The sequence below is a fragment of the Abramis brama genome (assembly GCF_963993115.1).
Source record: "Abramis brama genome assembly, chromosome: 9".
Lineage (NCBI taxonomy): Eukaryota > Metazoa > Chordata > Actinopteri > Cypriniformes > Leuciscidae > Abramis > Abramis brama.
This window is the reverse complement of record NC_139971.1, coordinates 6,387,500-6,403,433: the sequence shown is the minus strand read 5'-3', so window position 1 is coordinate 6,403,433 and position 15,934 is coordinate 6,387,500. Positions and strand designations below refer to the sequence as shown.

General features: G+C 38.0%; 1 protein-coding gene across 1 annotated transcript; it reads left to right on the top strand.

Moving 5' to 3' along the window:
* Window positions 1-375: 375 nt before the first annotated feature.
* Window positions 376-15,904, top strand: dhx34 (DEAH (Asp-Glu-Ala-His) box polypeptide 34). The gene is made up of 16 exons (XM_084123669.1): window positions 376-1,294; window positions 2,306-2,617; window positions 3,506-3,760; window positions 4,227-4,329; window positions 4,808-5,025; window positions 5,132-5,306; window positions 5,398-5,591; window positions 6,586-6,687; window positions 6,762-7,028; window positions 7,737-7,910; window positions 11,138-11,243; window positions 11,330-11,436; window positions 12,769-13,050; window positions 13,126-13,311; window positions 14,470-14,617; window positions 15,662-15,904. The coding sequence occupies exons 1-16, from the start codon at window positions 599-601 to the stop codon at window positions 15,787-15,789; spliced, it is 3,453 nt and encodes a 1,150-aa protein (XP_083979795.1). The 5' UTR covers window positions 376-598; the 3' UTR covers window positions 15,790-15,904.
* The last annotated feature ends 30 nt before the right edge of the window (window positions 15,905-15,934 follow it).

The window sequence follows — 15,934 nt, the reverse complement described above, 5'->3', positions numbered from 1 at the left end:
TCTTTGAAAAATAGTGTTTAACAGCGAACTACTACACTACCCATGAATGGACACATTTGTCATACACACACACTTTTATATACACTTAACATACTTGAAATGCAGAAAGTGCAACTGTCTACCATTTCTTCATTTCATCACATTTGTGTTTCCCCCAGTTTATTTAAATGATCCTGCTGTGTGATCTAATTTTGCAGTCTTTCAAGTCTTAAAACTGCATGGATAATTATATATGAATACAAAAAAAAATTGGTTTCAAAAGAAAAGACTGCATTATTCAACACGCATGCTTCTCATAGACTGTAAAAAATGGGATGCTTCTTTAGCTATTGGTGTAGGAACTATTTACTGGCACATCGCAGTATCCGGACTGTAAACACAGGCGTACCAGAAACGGTCCCTTCAAGTTATCGCTCCGTTTCGAGAAGCGTAAACATGACAAAAATGCAACCGACATGTGCATTACAATATCTGAGGAGATAATAATCACGACAAATATTATCAGTGATAATGTGAAATTAATAGAAAAATGCATGTGTATTTGAATAGTTGAAAAGCCTGCTGAAAAGTGGAAGATTGGTTTACACTAATATTAAAAATGTCCCACGAGCGAGAGAAGAGCCAGCGCTGGGACTGGAACAGTCCTCAGTGTCGAGCCCAGCTGGACGAGGTGTTTTTCCGCCAGCATGACTACATCCAGACGGGCAGCACTGAACACAAGGAGTTCTGGACCTTCTTCGAGCGCTTCCAGAGATTCAAAGCCAAGAAAGAGATGTCAGCATCCAAATCCAGCAGGCAAGAATCACACGAGGAAAAAGCCAGGAAGAAGTCTGGATCTGTGGATCTAGGACTTCCAAAGGATTATGATGCCAGATACAGGATCAACATCTCCGTGTGCTCCAAAGACATCGAGGAGCGCCTGGGAGGATGTGAGCACAGGAGGCGCAGGGAGAGCTCGGGTCCCGGCAGGCAGGAGATCACAGACTGCCGTCTTGCCCTTCTCCATTTCCTCGATTTCAACCAGAAGCAGAGCTTCAACAAGCTTTCCAAGTTAAGGAGGGAGCAGAAGAGCCTCCCCATCTTCCAGTACCGAGACAGGATCGTGGAGCTGGTGAGGACTCATCCTGTGGTGGTGGTGGCTGGAGACACGGGGTGTGGGAAGTCCACACAGGTGCCCCAGTATCTGCTGGCTTCAGGCTTCAACCACATCGCCTGCACTCAACCGCGCCGCATCGCCTGCATCTCACTGGCCAAGAGAGTCAGCTTTGAGAGCCTCAACCTGTACGGCTCCAAGGTACAAAGATGTTTCGCAACATATATTTTCATATAACAAATACTTCTTTTTTTTTAGACATATTAACAGATATTTCTCTGTAAAAACCGTAAATAAATATATATAAAAAACAGTAATGTCAGGACAGGATGATTTTTATTACTGTAAGACAACAATACTGAGAAAAATGCCCTTTTTTTGGCATGGAAATGAGAGTTCGGGATCAAAATGTGCATAACTGTAATGCAACACGGTTGCACATGTGAAACATGTTCTAGCTCAAGCACACCTGGTGCAACTAATGAAGCCCTTGATTAGTTGCATCAGGTGTGTTTGAGACAACACCTGTTTTGCAGATTTGTGCTGTTGTGAGGGATTCTATTCAAGGGGTTGAATCATTTTGAGTGCACAAGTTGCATTTTCAGTTGAATTTGGGGAAACCATTTGAAATAGGCTATTTGTTGTGTTGGGCTATTTCAATTTCTTTTGTTTGATTTGTTCATTGCAAACAGCTGAAAGTAAATTTTGCCAATAAACCTAATTTACAATGAGGGTTGAATAATTTTGATTACATTTCGATTATATATATACATAATCATTAACAGCATCACAAAAAAAAAAAAAAAATGGAAGTAGTTAATGTATACATATCTACAATAAAATATATATATTGGTAACTTATATATATTGGTAACTTGTATATATTGTGATTCTGTTAATAATTATTTGTAACATTATTATTATTATTACTATTATTATTACTAAAGTTACAATATATATATATATATATATATATATATATATATATATATATTATTACAATTTTATATATATGTGTATATATATATATATATATATATATATATATATATATATATATATATATATATATATATAGTAACTTTCCAAACCATGCATGACAAGAAGGAAGAAAATTGATGCAAAATGTGAGCGTTGAGGGTTAAAGAATCGCAGCAGTGAAAACTCTTGTGAATGGATTGCAAAAACATTTTTGTCTTGTATGTTCTCCAGGTTGGGTACCAGATCCGCTTTGAGACCAGCCGCACCACAGCTACCAAACTCCTGTTCATGACCGAGGGTCTCCTGCTCCGGCAGATCCAGCAGGACGCTTCCCTGGGCCAGTACCAGGTGCTGATCGTGGACGAGGTGCATGAGAGACACCTGCACTGTGATTTCCTGCTGGGAGTGTTGCGTTCCCTCCTGCCCCTGCGCACAGACCTGCGGCTGGTCCTCATGTCGGCCACCATCAACATCAAGCTCTTCTCCAGCTACTTCAGCGACGCACCGGTTCTGCAGGTGCCAGGCAGACTCTTCCCCATTCAGGTGAGCTCTCAAACGCCTGTTAAAATACACTGTTTTTGAAGTGGAACCTGCACTTATGTTTTCCTATTTTCTATGTTTTTTAAATATTGAATAATTTTCCAGTTTTATTAATTTCATGATTTTATTTTTTTTAGGGCAAAAATATATATATTTTATTTAAATTTTTAATTAAATCAAAAACATTTTATGACCCTATTTTCTCTGTTTTTAATCATTTTCCAGTTTCATTCATTTTATTATTTTAGAGTTTTAGAATTAAATTATTTTAATTAATTTAAATTAAATCAATAAAATGTTACAAGACCCTATTTTCTATTTTTATTTTTATTTTTTAAATATATATATATTTCATCATTTACAAGTTTCATTCATTTAATGATTTTAGAGTTTTAGAACAAAAAGTATTTTATTTAAAATTTAAATTAAATCAATAACATTTTATGAGACTCTATTTTATGTTTTTAAAATATTTAATCATTTTCCAGTTTCATTAATTTCATGATTTTATTGATTTAGGGCAAAAAATATATATTTTATTTAAAATTTGAATTAAATCAAAAACATTTTATGACCCTATTTTCTCTTTATATATATATATATATATATATGTATGTGTGTGTGTGTGTGTGTGTGTGTGTGTGTATATTTAATCATTTTCCAGTTTCATTCATTTTATGATTTTAGAGTTTTATAAAAAGTATTTTATTTCAAATTTAATTAAATCAATAACATTTTTATGAGACCCTATTATTATGTTTTTAAAATATTTAATCATTTTAAATATTAGTTAAAATTGAGTTTATTTTATTGTTTCAGGGCAAAAAAATATTTGATTTAAAATGTAAATTGAGTAAATTGATCACAGTGTGAGTGTGTCCTGTGCTGCAGGTGATCTACCAGCCCATTCCTTCAGAAGAGCAGGTGTCCCGCTCCGAGAAGCTGGACCCGCGGCCGTACCTGCGTGTGCTGCAGGGTATAGACCAGCGCTACCCCCCCGAGGAGAGAGGAGACCTGCTGCTGTTCCTCAGCGGAGTGGCCGAGATCTCCACCATCCAGGAGGCCTGCCAGGCGTACGCCACACACACACAGCGCTGGATCGTCCTCCCTCTGCACAGCACGCTCTCACTGGCTCAGCAGGATAAGGTTCATTCAGGACAGACCCATCACTCATTCATCATGATCTTTATGCATTACATGTTTTTATGATTAGCTTTAAAACTGTGATTGTCATTTCTGCTTTTTTTTTTTAATTAGTTGCAAAATGACTGGCCTATTTATTTGGCTACACATTACCATTCAAAAGTTTGGGGTCAGTAATAGTTTTATTTAGCAAGGATCCATTACATTGATGTTATTAATGTTAATGTAAAATAATATATTTTTTTAAATAAATACTATTCTTTTGAACTTTCTATTCATCAAAGTATCCTGAAAATAAACGTATCAAGGTTTCCTCAAAAATATGAAGCAGCACAACAAGCAAACGGGACTTCTTTTAAAAACATCCCTACTCCAAACTTTTTAACAGTAGTGTATATATATATATATACAAAATATGTCAGTATATTAGCTTAAAGTAATTTCCCGATGTGTGAACTTTGACCTTCAGGTGTTTGACATTGCACCCCCGGGTGTGAGAAAATGCATCATTTCTACCAATATTGCTGAGACGTCGGTCACTATAGATGGAGTGCGCTTTGTCGTCGATTCAGGTAATTCAGTCAGATTGGTGGAAGAAGTGGAACCTGCACTAATGTTTTCCCATTTTCAGTGTTTTAAAAATGTTTAATCATTTTCAAGTTTCATTTATTTTATGATTTTAGCGTTTTTAGAATACAATTATTTTTATTTAAAATTTGAATTAAATTAATAACATTTTACAAGACCTTATTTTCTATGTTTTTAAAACTTAATCATTTTCAAGTTTCATTTATTTTAGTTTTAGGACAAAATATTTTATTTAAAATTTAAATTAAAAATCAGAAATATATTATGAGATGCTCTTTTCTATGTTTATAAATTATCTACTCATTTACAAGTTTAATTCATTTAATGATTTTAGAGTTTTTGGATAAAAAGTATTTTATTTAAAATTGAAATTCAGTCAATAACATTTTATGAGACGCTGCCACCAATTTTTTATATCATTGTCCTTTCTTTTTTCTCTCTCTCTTTGATGTTTAATAACAGGAAAAGTGAAAGAAATGAGTTTTGACCCCAAGGCTAAGATGCAGAGACTGCAGGAGTTCTGGATCAGCAGGGCCAGTTCTGAACAGAGGAAAGGCCGCGCTGGCAGAACCGGGCCGGGAGTCTGTTACCGACTCTACGCCGAATCTGATTACGATGCCTTTGCCTCGTATCCTGTTCCTGAGATCCACAGGGTGGCGCTGGACTCCCTCATCCTACAGGTGCTCTCTCACATCATGAAAACAGTAACCTCATCATTTTTGTGCCAAAGGGGAATATTGTTCTCAGATAATTATAATAATTCATATTGCAAATGTGTTTGTGCAGATGATGAGCATGGGTCTGGGTGACCCTCGCACTTTTGCCTTCATAGACCCTCCTCCCGCTTCCAGTATTCAGACTGCAGTGACGTACCTGAGGGAACAGGGGGCGCTAGATGAACACGGGGAGCTCTCCTCCATTGGCAGGCTGCTGGCTCAACTGCCTGTGGATGTGGTCATTGGTAAGGAACCCTTTGCTGCTGTTTTGTGCAATTAGTTGAGCTTGCTACGGTATTAGTGGCATTATAAATGCTCCTACTTGTGTTTGTCCAGGAAAAATGTTGGTTTTGGGCTCCGTCTTCAAACTGGTGGAGCCGGTGCTGACGGTTGCCGCTGCTCTGAGTGTCCAGTCTCCGTTTCTGCGCAGCGCTCAGCACAACCCTGACTGCTCCACCGCTCGCCAGCCCCTGAACAGCAACCAGGGAGACCCCTTTACACTGATGAACACCTTTAATGCCTGGGTGCAGGTCAGTCTGGGCCGTTTTGCCTGCTTTATTGTGCATCAATGTTGGAAACCTGCATGAACATTACAAGACTGAACCTGACGTGATTTTTATATATAATAAAACTTCTTTACCAATCATTTGTACAATAATGACATTGTTATATCTATATTCAATAAAAAATTATGCATATTTAGAGAATGAACGCTGTTTTCAAATGCATTTTGTGAATTAAATATTTGAGGTTGTGCATTAATATTATTAAGAAATGGAATGTACCAAAACATTTCTTGAAGGAAATATGTATTTCATGATACAGACAGATTTTTTTGGTCCATGATATTATATATGATATATGAGAGTCAGAGAGAAAAAGTCAAAGAGTTGCAAGATGTTAACTCAAAAATTGTGAGATATTAACTTATAAACTCTCAATTCTGAGTAAGAAAGTCTGAATTGCAAGATATAAACTCCTCTGAGAAAAAAGTATTAGTTCCGAGATGTTAACTCAGAGTTGCAAAGTCATAGATGCGTAATGTCAACTCAAAATTGCAATAAGGATAAAAGTCAGAATTGTGATGTAAAAAGTCATAATGACTTTTAAATTTTGGCGAAGATGGGGTTCCACACTTTAGTCCTGTTGTTCTTTACCTTTATAATGCATTATATACAAAGGCATCTTATATGGCATTCAACTATTGTGAATGGTGTTTGATAAGCAGATAATCATTTTTTATGTGACTATTAGTTATAAATCGGCAAAACCGATTTTTTTTAACTTTGTAATGTATTTGGACAATAGATAATGTTATACTATTTTCTAAGTAAATTACAGATTAAATCAGGCATTTCAAATTGAATTTAGGCACCACAACGATCATGCACAGTATAAAAAAGTGGATATTCATTTTGATATTTGCTAAAGGTTACATTTAACAGTGTTATTAAATTGTTACTGTTTTTAAAGATGATCTTAAATTAGGAGAAATGAGTAATATTGGCTAATATATATCAACAGGTGAAAGCAGAGAGAGGAAGCGGCTCCAGAAAGTGGTGCAGAAGGAGAGGACTGGAGGAACAGAGGCTTTACGAGATGGTCAACCTCAGACGACAGTTCAAAGTCAGCAGCAGCAGCTTGATATCTCTGTGATGTTTGTGACCCATGTGACCGATCTTAATCGTGTGTCCTCACAGGAGCTGCTGCGCACTCACGGTCTCCTGGAGGATCATACGGGCAGCAGGACGCAGCCGCAGGACCGAGCCCGGCGCAGAGAGAGGCTTACGGAGAGACAGAAGCTCCACCAGCTGAAACGAGACCATGAGCTCCAGGAGAACACCAAGAGGAAAGTCCTCCGGCTGGAGGAAGGGCTGGAGGGAGACGCCTCATCTGGATCTGATGGAGAGGGGGCGAGCTCAAGCAAGAAGAGGAAAGATGGTTCTGACCAGACTGTGGACATACAGGTCTCAGGTTCAGATTCTGATTTTAGAGCATGTGGGGGAAAGAAAGAAGAGATTCCACACATTCTTCATTTAATGTACACTACCGTTCACATTTGGGGTCAGTAAGATTGTTTTTTCCCAAAGAAAGTAATCCTTTTATTTAACGAGGATGCATTCAATTGATTAAAAGTGACGGTACAGACGTTTATAATGTTATAAAAGATTTCTGTTCTTTCTATTCACCAAGTAATCCTGAAAAAATATATAATTCTACTGTTTTTACTGTATTTTTGATCAAATAAATGCAGCTTTGATGACCCCAAACTTTTGAACGATAAATAAATATTATTTTTCAGTACTGTTATAAGATTGGAATTTTTCACATCAGGGTTACAATATAACTGAAACTAAAACTATAAAAAAAAAACACAATAAAATTACTAAAACGTCAACTTAAATGAACAAGAAAACTGAAAATGCAAACTATAATAGTATCTCAATGATACTAAATAACACCGATTCACATTACAGTAATGACAAAATTGCGGAAATGTTTAAATAATGTCACTTGGCTTAATATTGGATTTAAAAATAGGCTTCATTTTATTCTTTCTTTTTTCTTTCTTTTTTTTTAAATCTATTTTGAAGTGAAATATGACCCAGGCTTTGTGAGATTCACTCATACTGTACACTTTCTCTGTATCCTTACTGGTTGTCTGGCTCTTATAGGAAGTCAAGTTCAAATTGCGTCACAATGTTAATGAGCTTCAGGAAGCTGCGTGTGCCAGTGCAGATCTGTCGTCCCGTCAGCAGGCTCTGCTCAAACTGGTGCTGTGTCGAGGCCTGTACCCACAGCTCGCCATGCCAGATGAGCACAACGCAACACGCAAAGACTCAGAGCAGGTAACGGCTGAATACACACTGAAGTGCACCTATTATGCTTTTTTGGATATTCCCTTTAATGTACTGTATAGTATAGCTGTTTGTGAATGTAAAAGGTCTGCAAAGTTTCAAAGATCAAAGTTCACGACAAATGGAGTTCTCTTCATAAAGAAAGAACTGAGTCTTCAGTTATTCCAGACTTACTTCCTGCTCGAACCTACATAAGTTTGTAACACATGCTAGCCTATTGTCTTCATCGGCAGCCTGCAAACAATACTTTGACCCACCCTCAAACACTGTAGTTGTAGACTAGAAGAGATTGGTTTGTGTTAACATCGAGAAGACGCTGTTTTCTGCGCAGCGAAAGCAATTCCACTTTGCTGCATTTCCGAAGGATGAGGATAAGGAAAAATCAGCGCCATCATTCCTTTTCGTATCACTGTGTATCAGTGATGCGCGGGTCAATGTATAAACAAACCGCACCCGACCGACGTTTTCAACTAACCCGCCCGCAACTCGGACCGCAAAAAAAGAAAATATTGTACCCGACCCACTTCCTGACCCGCATTTTTTAAAAGTAGTAAATGCTCATCGTAGCGTCATTGGAATTTTTTTTATATATATATATATATATATATATATATTGTAATTTTGTCAAGAATTATAAAAAAATCGTCAATAAGCTCATAATTTGTACTAAAATAGTCTAAATGTTTAGTTTTAAAAACAATTTTAAAAAGCTGGCTATGTCTATTTTGATGTTTCTGCGCAAGTTCAGCAGACAGGTTGGGTTTGTTCCGATCAGAGCTCGTGAGCGGAGAGCGCATTTCTGAATATTCCGCTCCGCTCACGGTCGTTCGCCCAACCCATAATGGCCTGCTGCTGGTTCGAAAATATGTGGAATAAAGGCTGCCTCCGACTAATTTTTTTTTTCTAGTCGACTAGTAGTTGTTAATTTAAGCCATTCGTGGACAAATCGCCCCTTTATATTAATTTAATTACTTAAATAGGCTATAGCCTACAGGATAATAAGCGTTATGACCGCACACATAAAGCATGCCACAAAGAACCGGTTAAAGTAATGATTATGAATGTGTCTAAATTAGCAAGGAGACATTTAATTGTTTAGTAATAAACTGGTATTTTCTGTGTCGCTGCAAAGATGAAGTTGACGATGCGGAGATTGCGCACTCGCCATGAACGCCAGAGAGAAATGCACATTTCATATGGATTACATAATCAGAGAGTAGCCTATTTATTTTGGTTTGAATATTTTCGTTTAAAAGTCGACATTTCAAGCTTTCTGTAATATATAGCCTATATTTCTCAAATCTGTGAGGCACAAGCTGAGTTTCGGTGCCCTCTAGTTCACATGTAATGCAAGTGATCGTGCCTGCGCCTTATTACATTGCCTGCTATATATTTGCTTCTTATTCATTAAATACAGTCAATTGATTGATAAAACATTGATCAAAATTAAGATACAATTTATACAAAACGAAAATCTTTTAAAAAGAGTTTTCTATAAAACAAAACTTAATGAAGTCGTCAAAATCATGTTTTACCAAAAACAGCGCCGTTGCTAGGAGGGCGCCAGCGCCTCTGCCTCGCGAGTGGATGATAGCCCTGAAGACACCTAGCAATGATATACCTTTAGTGGTAGTATACCTTTAGTTAAGTTATACCTTAAGAGTCTTCGTAGCGCGCTAAGAGACAATGTTATCGGAAAATGCAGCCCAGGTATGATGCGTAATGGAGATTCCAAAGCGCTCTTCTTTGGTCAGAATCATGGAGAGCGATCGCCGATAGGTCTGTCCTCCTATGCACCGAAACTTTTAACAATGCAACATAATATTTAAAGAGCATCAAGCTATTAAAATCTATATTATGTATACGCACAGATAATATAACATAGGCTATATTAGTCAATATTTTTTTATTAGGTTAAGCAGTGATTGGATAACGTTTTTTATTTTTTATTTTTTATTTAACGTTTTTAATTTAAGGCCCACCCACAATTGGTCTGGCCCATCCAAAACTGGAATCCTGGCGCCGTGCCTGGTTGGTCGTGCCAGTTTTGTGGCTATCAAATGTGTAAATAGCATCGCAAGAAGTACACATGACAAAGCCAGCACTTTGGTCATCATCTTTCATTATTTCGGCAAATGTCTCCCACACTTTGCTCTTTCTATTTGTGTATTTGCGGAGCTTCCACTCCCCAGTCTTCACCTTTTCTCTTGCCGCCTCCATCTCTACCTGCAGACTGAGCTCGTGCGTCATCTTCGCGCCAGTTATTCAGCCAATAAAGTATCGACCTATGTATTTCATAGAAAATTGTGTCTAGTACTATATAAATTACAAAGGTTTAATTGGCATCTTTATTTCAAACGACCCGACCGACCGCGACCCGAATATCATTAAAAATATTTTTGGATGACTCGTAACCGCAGGCACCCGCTCATTTTGGATCAATCCACGCATCACTGCTGTGTATACAAGCACTGAGGAAGATCAGGAGCTGAAATTCAGATATGGTAATGGCCGTTGGGTTTTCGAAACGCCCTGTAAGTGGTAGACCAATCACAACAGACTGGGTCATCTGACCAATCAGAGCAGAGTAGCCAATCACAACAAACTGGGTCATCTGACCAATCAGAGCAGAGTAGCCAATCACAATAGACTGGGTCATCTGACCAATCATAGCAGAGTAGCCAATCACAATAGACTGGGTCATCTGACCAATCGGAGCAGAGTAGCCAATCACAACAGACTGAGCCATCTGACCAATCGGAGCAGAGTAGCCAATCACAACAGACTGGGTCATCTGACCAATCAGAGCAGAGTAGCCAATCACAACAGACTGAGCCATCTGACCAATCAGAGCAGAGTAGCCAATCACAACAGACTGGGTCATCTGACCAATCAGAGCAGAGTAGCCAATCACAACAGACTGGGTCATCTGACCAATCAGAGCAGAGTAGCCAATCACAACAGACTGGGTCATCTGACCAATCAGAGCAGAGTAGGCGCTCAGGAAGGAGGGGTTTAGAGAGATCTAACTGTTTCAGATGCGGCATTATTATGAGAAAATGTAAGTGTTTTTTGACCTTGGATGCATTTAAACCTATGGTGGGAGACCTTCACAACAAAATTAGGAGCATAAAATATCATAATAGTGGCACTTTTATATGCATAGTAATATCAGCCAACTTTGGACAGTTAACTTTTTTTGTGTGTGTGTGTTTTAGGTGTTCCACACACGTAATAAACAAGGTGTTGTGATCCACCCGACCAGCGTGTTTGCCATTGACCCTGAAGTCCTGCATGTCCCAGAACACGAGTCCAGCGAGTTTGGTACACACTCCTTTTTGCAATAAGACAGACATCATGACTGAAAAGTTCCTCTTTTTCACTGTGTCACTCTTACATTCTCTCTGTAGGTGCTGATAAAGGCCAGAGCAATAGGCATCAGTTACTGGCTTTTGTTACTCTGCTAGAAACAAACAAGCCTTACGTCTCAAACTGTGTGCGGATTCCAGCCCTACAGGTCAGTAAACACTGAGACAATTATAACCATTTTTTCCCCCCTTATTTTTAACATAAGAGTGGACGTGGTCATTTGTAAATTGAATGTGCTTTAACACCTGATTCATTAAAGGAATTATACAAATAGGAAAATATCAGAGAGGAGCCATGCAGACCCTCATGATTGTGTGCCAAAGTCTATAAGTCTCTTTAATATCAGATCATTTTACCTTTTTATGACAAGGCAAGGTTTGTAAAGGTGGTAAAATGTCAAGTAGTGAAACTCCGCTAAAAATGAATGATGTTTATGAATTAAGAATTCATGATATTTGTAAAATTTTAAAAAACGTTTTACCCTGAAAGATTTATTTAAAAATTTTTTAGGAATGATTAAAATGTGTGCATATATATATATTCAATGTGTGAGGAATTTTTTTAATTTTTATTATTATTACTTGATGGCTGCACTTGACGTTTTTATAATCATTAAAGGGTTAGTTCACCCAAAAATGAAAATTCTGTCAGTAATTACTCACCCTCATGTTGTTCCAACCGCGTAAGACCTTCGTTCATCTTCGGAACACAAATTAAGATATTTTTGATGAAATCTGAGTGCTGGATCACTTCTCCATAGGCTGCTAGGTGACCGAAACTTGCTGGCCCAGAAAATGTATTAAAGAGATCGTTAATATAGTCCAAGTGACTACAGTGGCTCAATCTTAAGTATATCAAGCGACGAGAATACTTTTTGTGCGCAAAAACAAACAAAAATAACGACTTTATTCCACTATTCATTTCCTTCTCTCTGGGCCTCTAGTTGGTTCACGTAGTGTTTTTGCGCAGCGCGTCTGTGTTATACGTCACCACGCATCACACACATGACCAGCGTCGGCCAATAGTGAGCCTACGTGGTGACGTGTAACACAGACGCGCAGCGCAAAAACACTACGGTTTCCGTAAATAAAAATAAAACAAAATATCACGGTTTCCATAAAAATGTTAAGCAGCCCAACTGTTTTCACCATTGATAATAATAAGAAATGTTTCATGAGCACATCATATTAGAATGATTTCTGAAGGATCATGTGACACTGAAGACTGGAGTAATGATGCTGAAAATTCAGCTTTGCATCACAGGAATAAATTACATTTTAAAATATATTTATATAGAAAACATTTCACGCAAAATTATTGTTTTTTACTATATTTTTGGATCAAATAAATGCAGTCTTGGCGAGCATAAGAGACTTCTTTCAAAATCTTACCGACACCACACTTTTGAAAAACTTTTTAAACTCGTTTTCCTCTCCTTCATCTTGAACACTCTTGTTTGTCGTTGACCTCTCTCCTGTAGGCTCTTTTGCTGGTGGCCAACTCTGTGGACACTAACGCGGACTGCACGCGTGTGGTGGTGGACGGCTGGCTGGAGCTGGGCTTGACTGACGGGGACGGGGCCATGAAAGTGCTCTCCTCGGCCCTCACTCTGCGGGGTGAGTGGGAGAGACAGCTTCAGGCTCAGCTCGGACAGGGCGGCCCGGGGAACTCCGCCGGACTCGGCCTGAGTGGGCCCAAAGTTTCCCGCAGAGAACTGGAAAAGCTCTGTGAGGGACTTGTGCGGTTTCTGCTGTATACTGAGGTAGCGAGGCAAACATAACAATAGATCTGTGTTTAATCTGGGTCAAACACACATGATAATGACTTTCTCTCATAGGTTAGTTACAGTCTGAGGCGTCTGGCAGGGCTGCAGTCTCAGAACCTGTACATCGGACCCCAGAAGGATCCGGATCTTTCTTCCGCTTCAGCTCTCGGGTCTCTGTTCCCTGGCATGAAGGCGGAGCCAGATGCTATTAAAGGAGGCCTGCGTGTGTGCAGCTACTTCACTTACAACTGTCTGTGTGTAAGTGTTCTTTCCTATGGAAGTTTGTGTCCACCATGGAAAAAAAAATATATAAAAAAGGTCATTTTAACTTTTTATCTCACAATGTCTTTTTTGTAAACTCAGAATTTCGAGAAAAGTCATAATTGTCCGCATGGAGTTTGATTGACAGGCGATCTGACCAATCATAATCCGCCATCCGCCGAATCCGCCATTTTTGTCGGACAAAGCAGTCAGGAGAGTTAGTAGATTAACGTTGGAGGATTTGAACTTGAAACGGAGTGTATTGACGTCTTTCCGCGGTTAAAACAACACTCCTTCATGTTTATTTGATGCTAAAAATGAACTAGAAGGAAGCGCGTTGTCAGTGTCCTCTTTGCTCCGCGATGTATTTTTCACTGTGTGAGAACATGGTGGGGCGTGAGAGCGGCGTGGCTTGTCGGGACATAGCAACAGTAACTATAGGGGGCGGGTCTTTGCAAAAAGGTCAATTGTGAGATGTAAACTCAGAATTCCGAAAAAAGTCAGAATTGCGAGATATAAACTCAAAATTTTAAAAAAGTAGAAATTTTTAGACGTAAATTCAAAATTATGAGAAATGACAGAATTGAGATATGTAAACTCAGAATTCTGAGAAAAAAGAAAGAATTGAGAGATGTAAATTCGTAATTATGAGTTTTCAGCTTGTAGTCGTGAGATGTATAGACCTTATGCGTCAGAGAAACGCGCGCAGCCATCTTTACAATATTGTCTTTGAACTTCCGTGTTTTGCGATAGCTTCACTGTTGAAGAGTCATTCGATTTATTGTAGAGTAAACGAAAGTCATCATGAGCATTGTAATGTTTGAAGCGGATATCATGACAATGTCAGTAAACCGGCAAGATTTAAAAAAAAAGATTTAAGTAAGATCTTACTTTCATGCTGTGGAAATACAAACCGAAAGACAGAACACGAGTTCAGTGCTGAAAAGGGGCGGGGCTACATAAGCTCTATGTGCTCGTAATTGTAAGAGGAAAAAAGTCAGTTTGTGAGAAGTTTCAATTACCTTTTTTTTTTTTGTGGCAGAAACAAGCTTCCATACTTTCCTGAATGTGTGGAAAGAATGTGCTCAAAAGCCTTCTCTTTCTTACAGTCCTTTAACGCCATCACTTCCTCTCTTTTTAATGTGTGTCATGTAGGACTCTAAGGACTTGTACAGTGAATGTTTACGCAGTTTTTGGAGCTGCCCTCACTGTGACCTTTATATGCCCCTGACGCCCTTGGAGCGCATGCAACATGAGGTCTCCTGCAGGCCACCAGAGGAACAGCAGCCCGAGGAGGAAGCAGGCGAGTCTCGCTTAGCCATCATTTCATCTCATAAAACAGCTTTTGTGTAAAGACTTCGATGTCTTACTAGAGAGTCCTGCAGTCATGATGTATTGTTGGACGCCCACTCTTGATGTTCGCATCACCCTCTACAGAAACCTAAAAGGATTTTTCTATTGGCTTTAGGATTATTGCAGAAAATAAGCTCTGTGACCAACAAAGGTTTATGAATCTTACACGTATTGTTCATCATGATCATTTTCACAAATTAACAACTTTTAAGTCTAAATACAATTGGCAGAAGTAAAAAGCTAAACGTAAGCTAAAACTACACCAGTCACATGACTTCAACGTCACTACCATTAAGCTTCTGTCAGCTCTTTCAGTCTTTATTTAAGAACTATTTCCCTGTACGTTTGAGTTGGAATAGTCTGCAAGAGCATGATAATAAACACAACGAGGCTGTAAAAGCAGATTAGTGAATATATGAGTTTACCTGTTCGGCTGATGACGCTGAATGACATTTATAGCCTCTGTTGTCCCGTTTAAGTTTTTTTAAGTTAAGTTTTTAAGTTTAAGTTGAAACTTTAAAAAATCACAAGGGTGTTTTACTGATGTATTTTATGCAGAATAAAATGTGAAAATATATTGAGCTTGTGAGAACCACAAACCATAAAAAAATACATTTTCATTAATTGAAATAAACGAAACATTTTATCTGAAATAAAATAAAATTAAAAAAGAATTAAACTTATTTTATTTCAGCCAGTTGCCAAGGAAACATTTCTCATGTACTAACATAAATAAAACTGAACCTGAAATAAAAATAAAAAATACATATAAAAAAAAATTATTAATAAAAATGACAAAACTTTAACTAAAATAAAAACTTAATTGAAAATATTATATATTAAATAAAATAATAATAAATATACATACATTTATAGTGTATGTGTATGTCTACACGTCTGTCTTTTCAAGTCATATCAATAATATTTTCATCAGTTATTTTAGTTTATCACTAATCAGTTCTACACAGTAAATGCTTTTTCTTTGTTTCCACAGAGCCTGAAAAAGCGTCCTCATCTTCTTCATCAGGTCTGACCAGGGTGTATCACTGTGATATCTGTAATAAAGACCTGACTCTCACCTCAACTGAGATCCTAAAACACAAACGCCAGCACCTGTCCTGAGCTCACACAGGGACACATGCTCAGACTTTCAGACCTTCTCTGTCCATCCAGCTCCTCTGTCTTTAGAATCAATCCATTACATTTTTAAATAAATGTGAAAACTCTCTTGATGTAATTCTTCTACTTGTTTTGAATCTAGTGTACT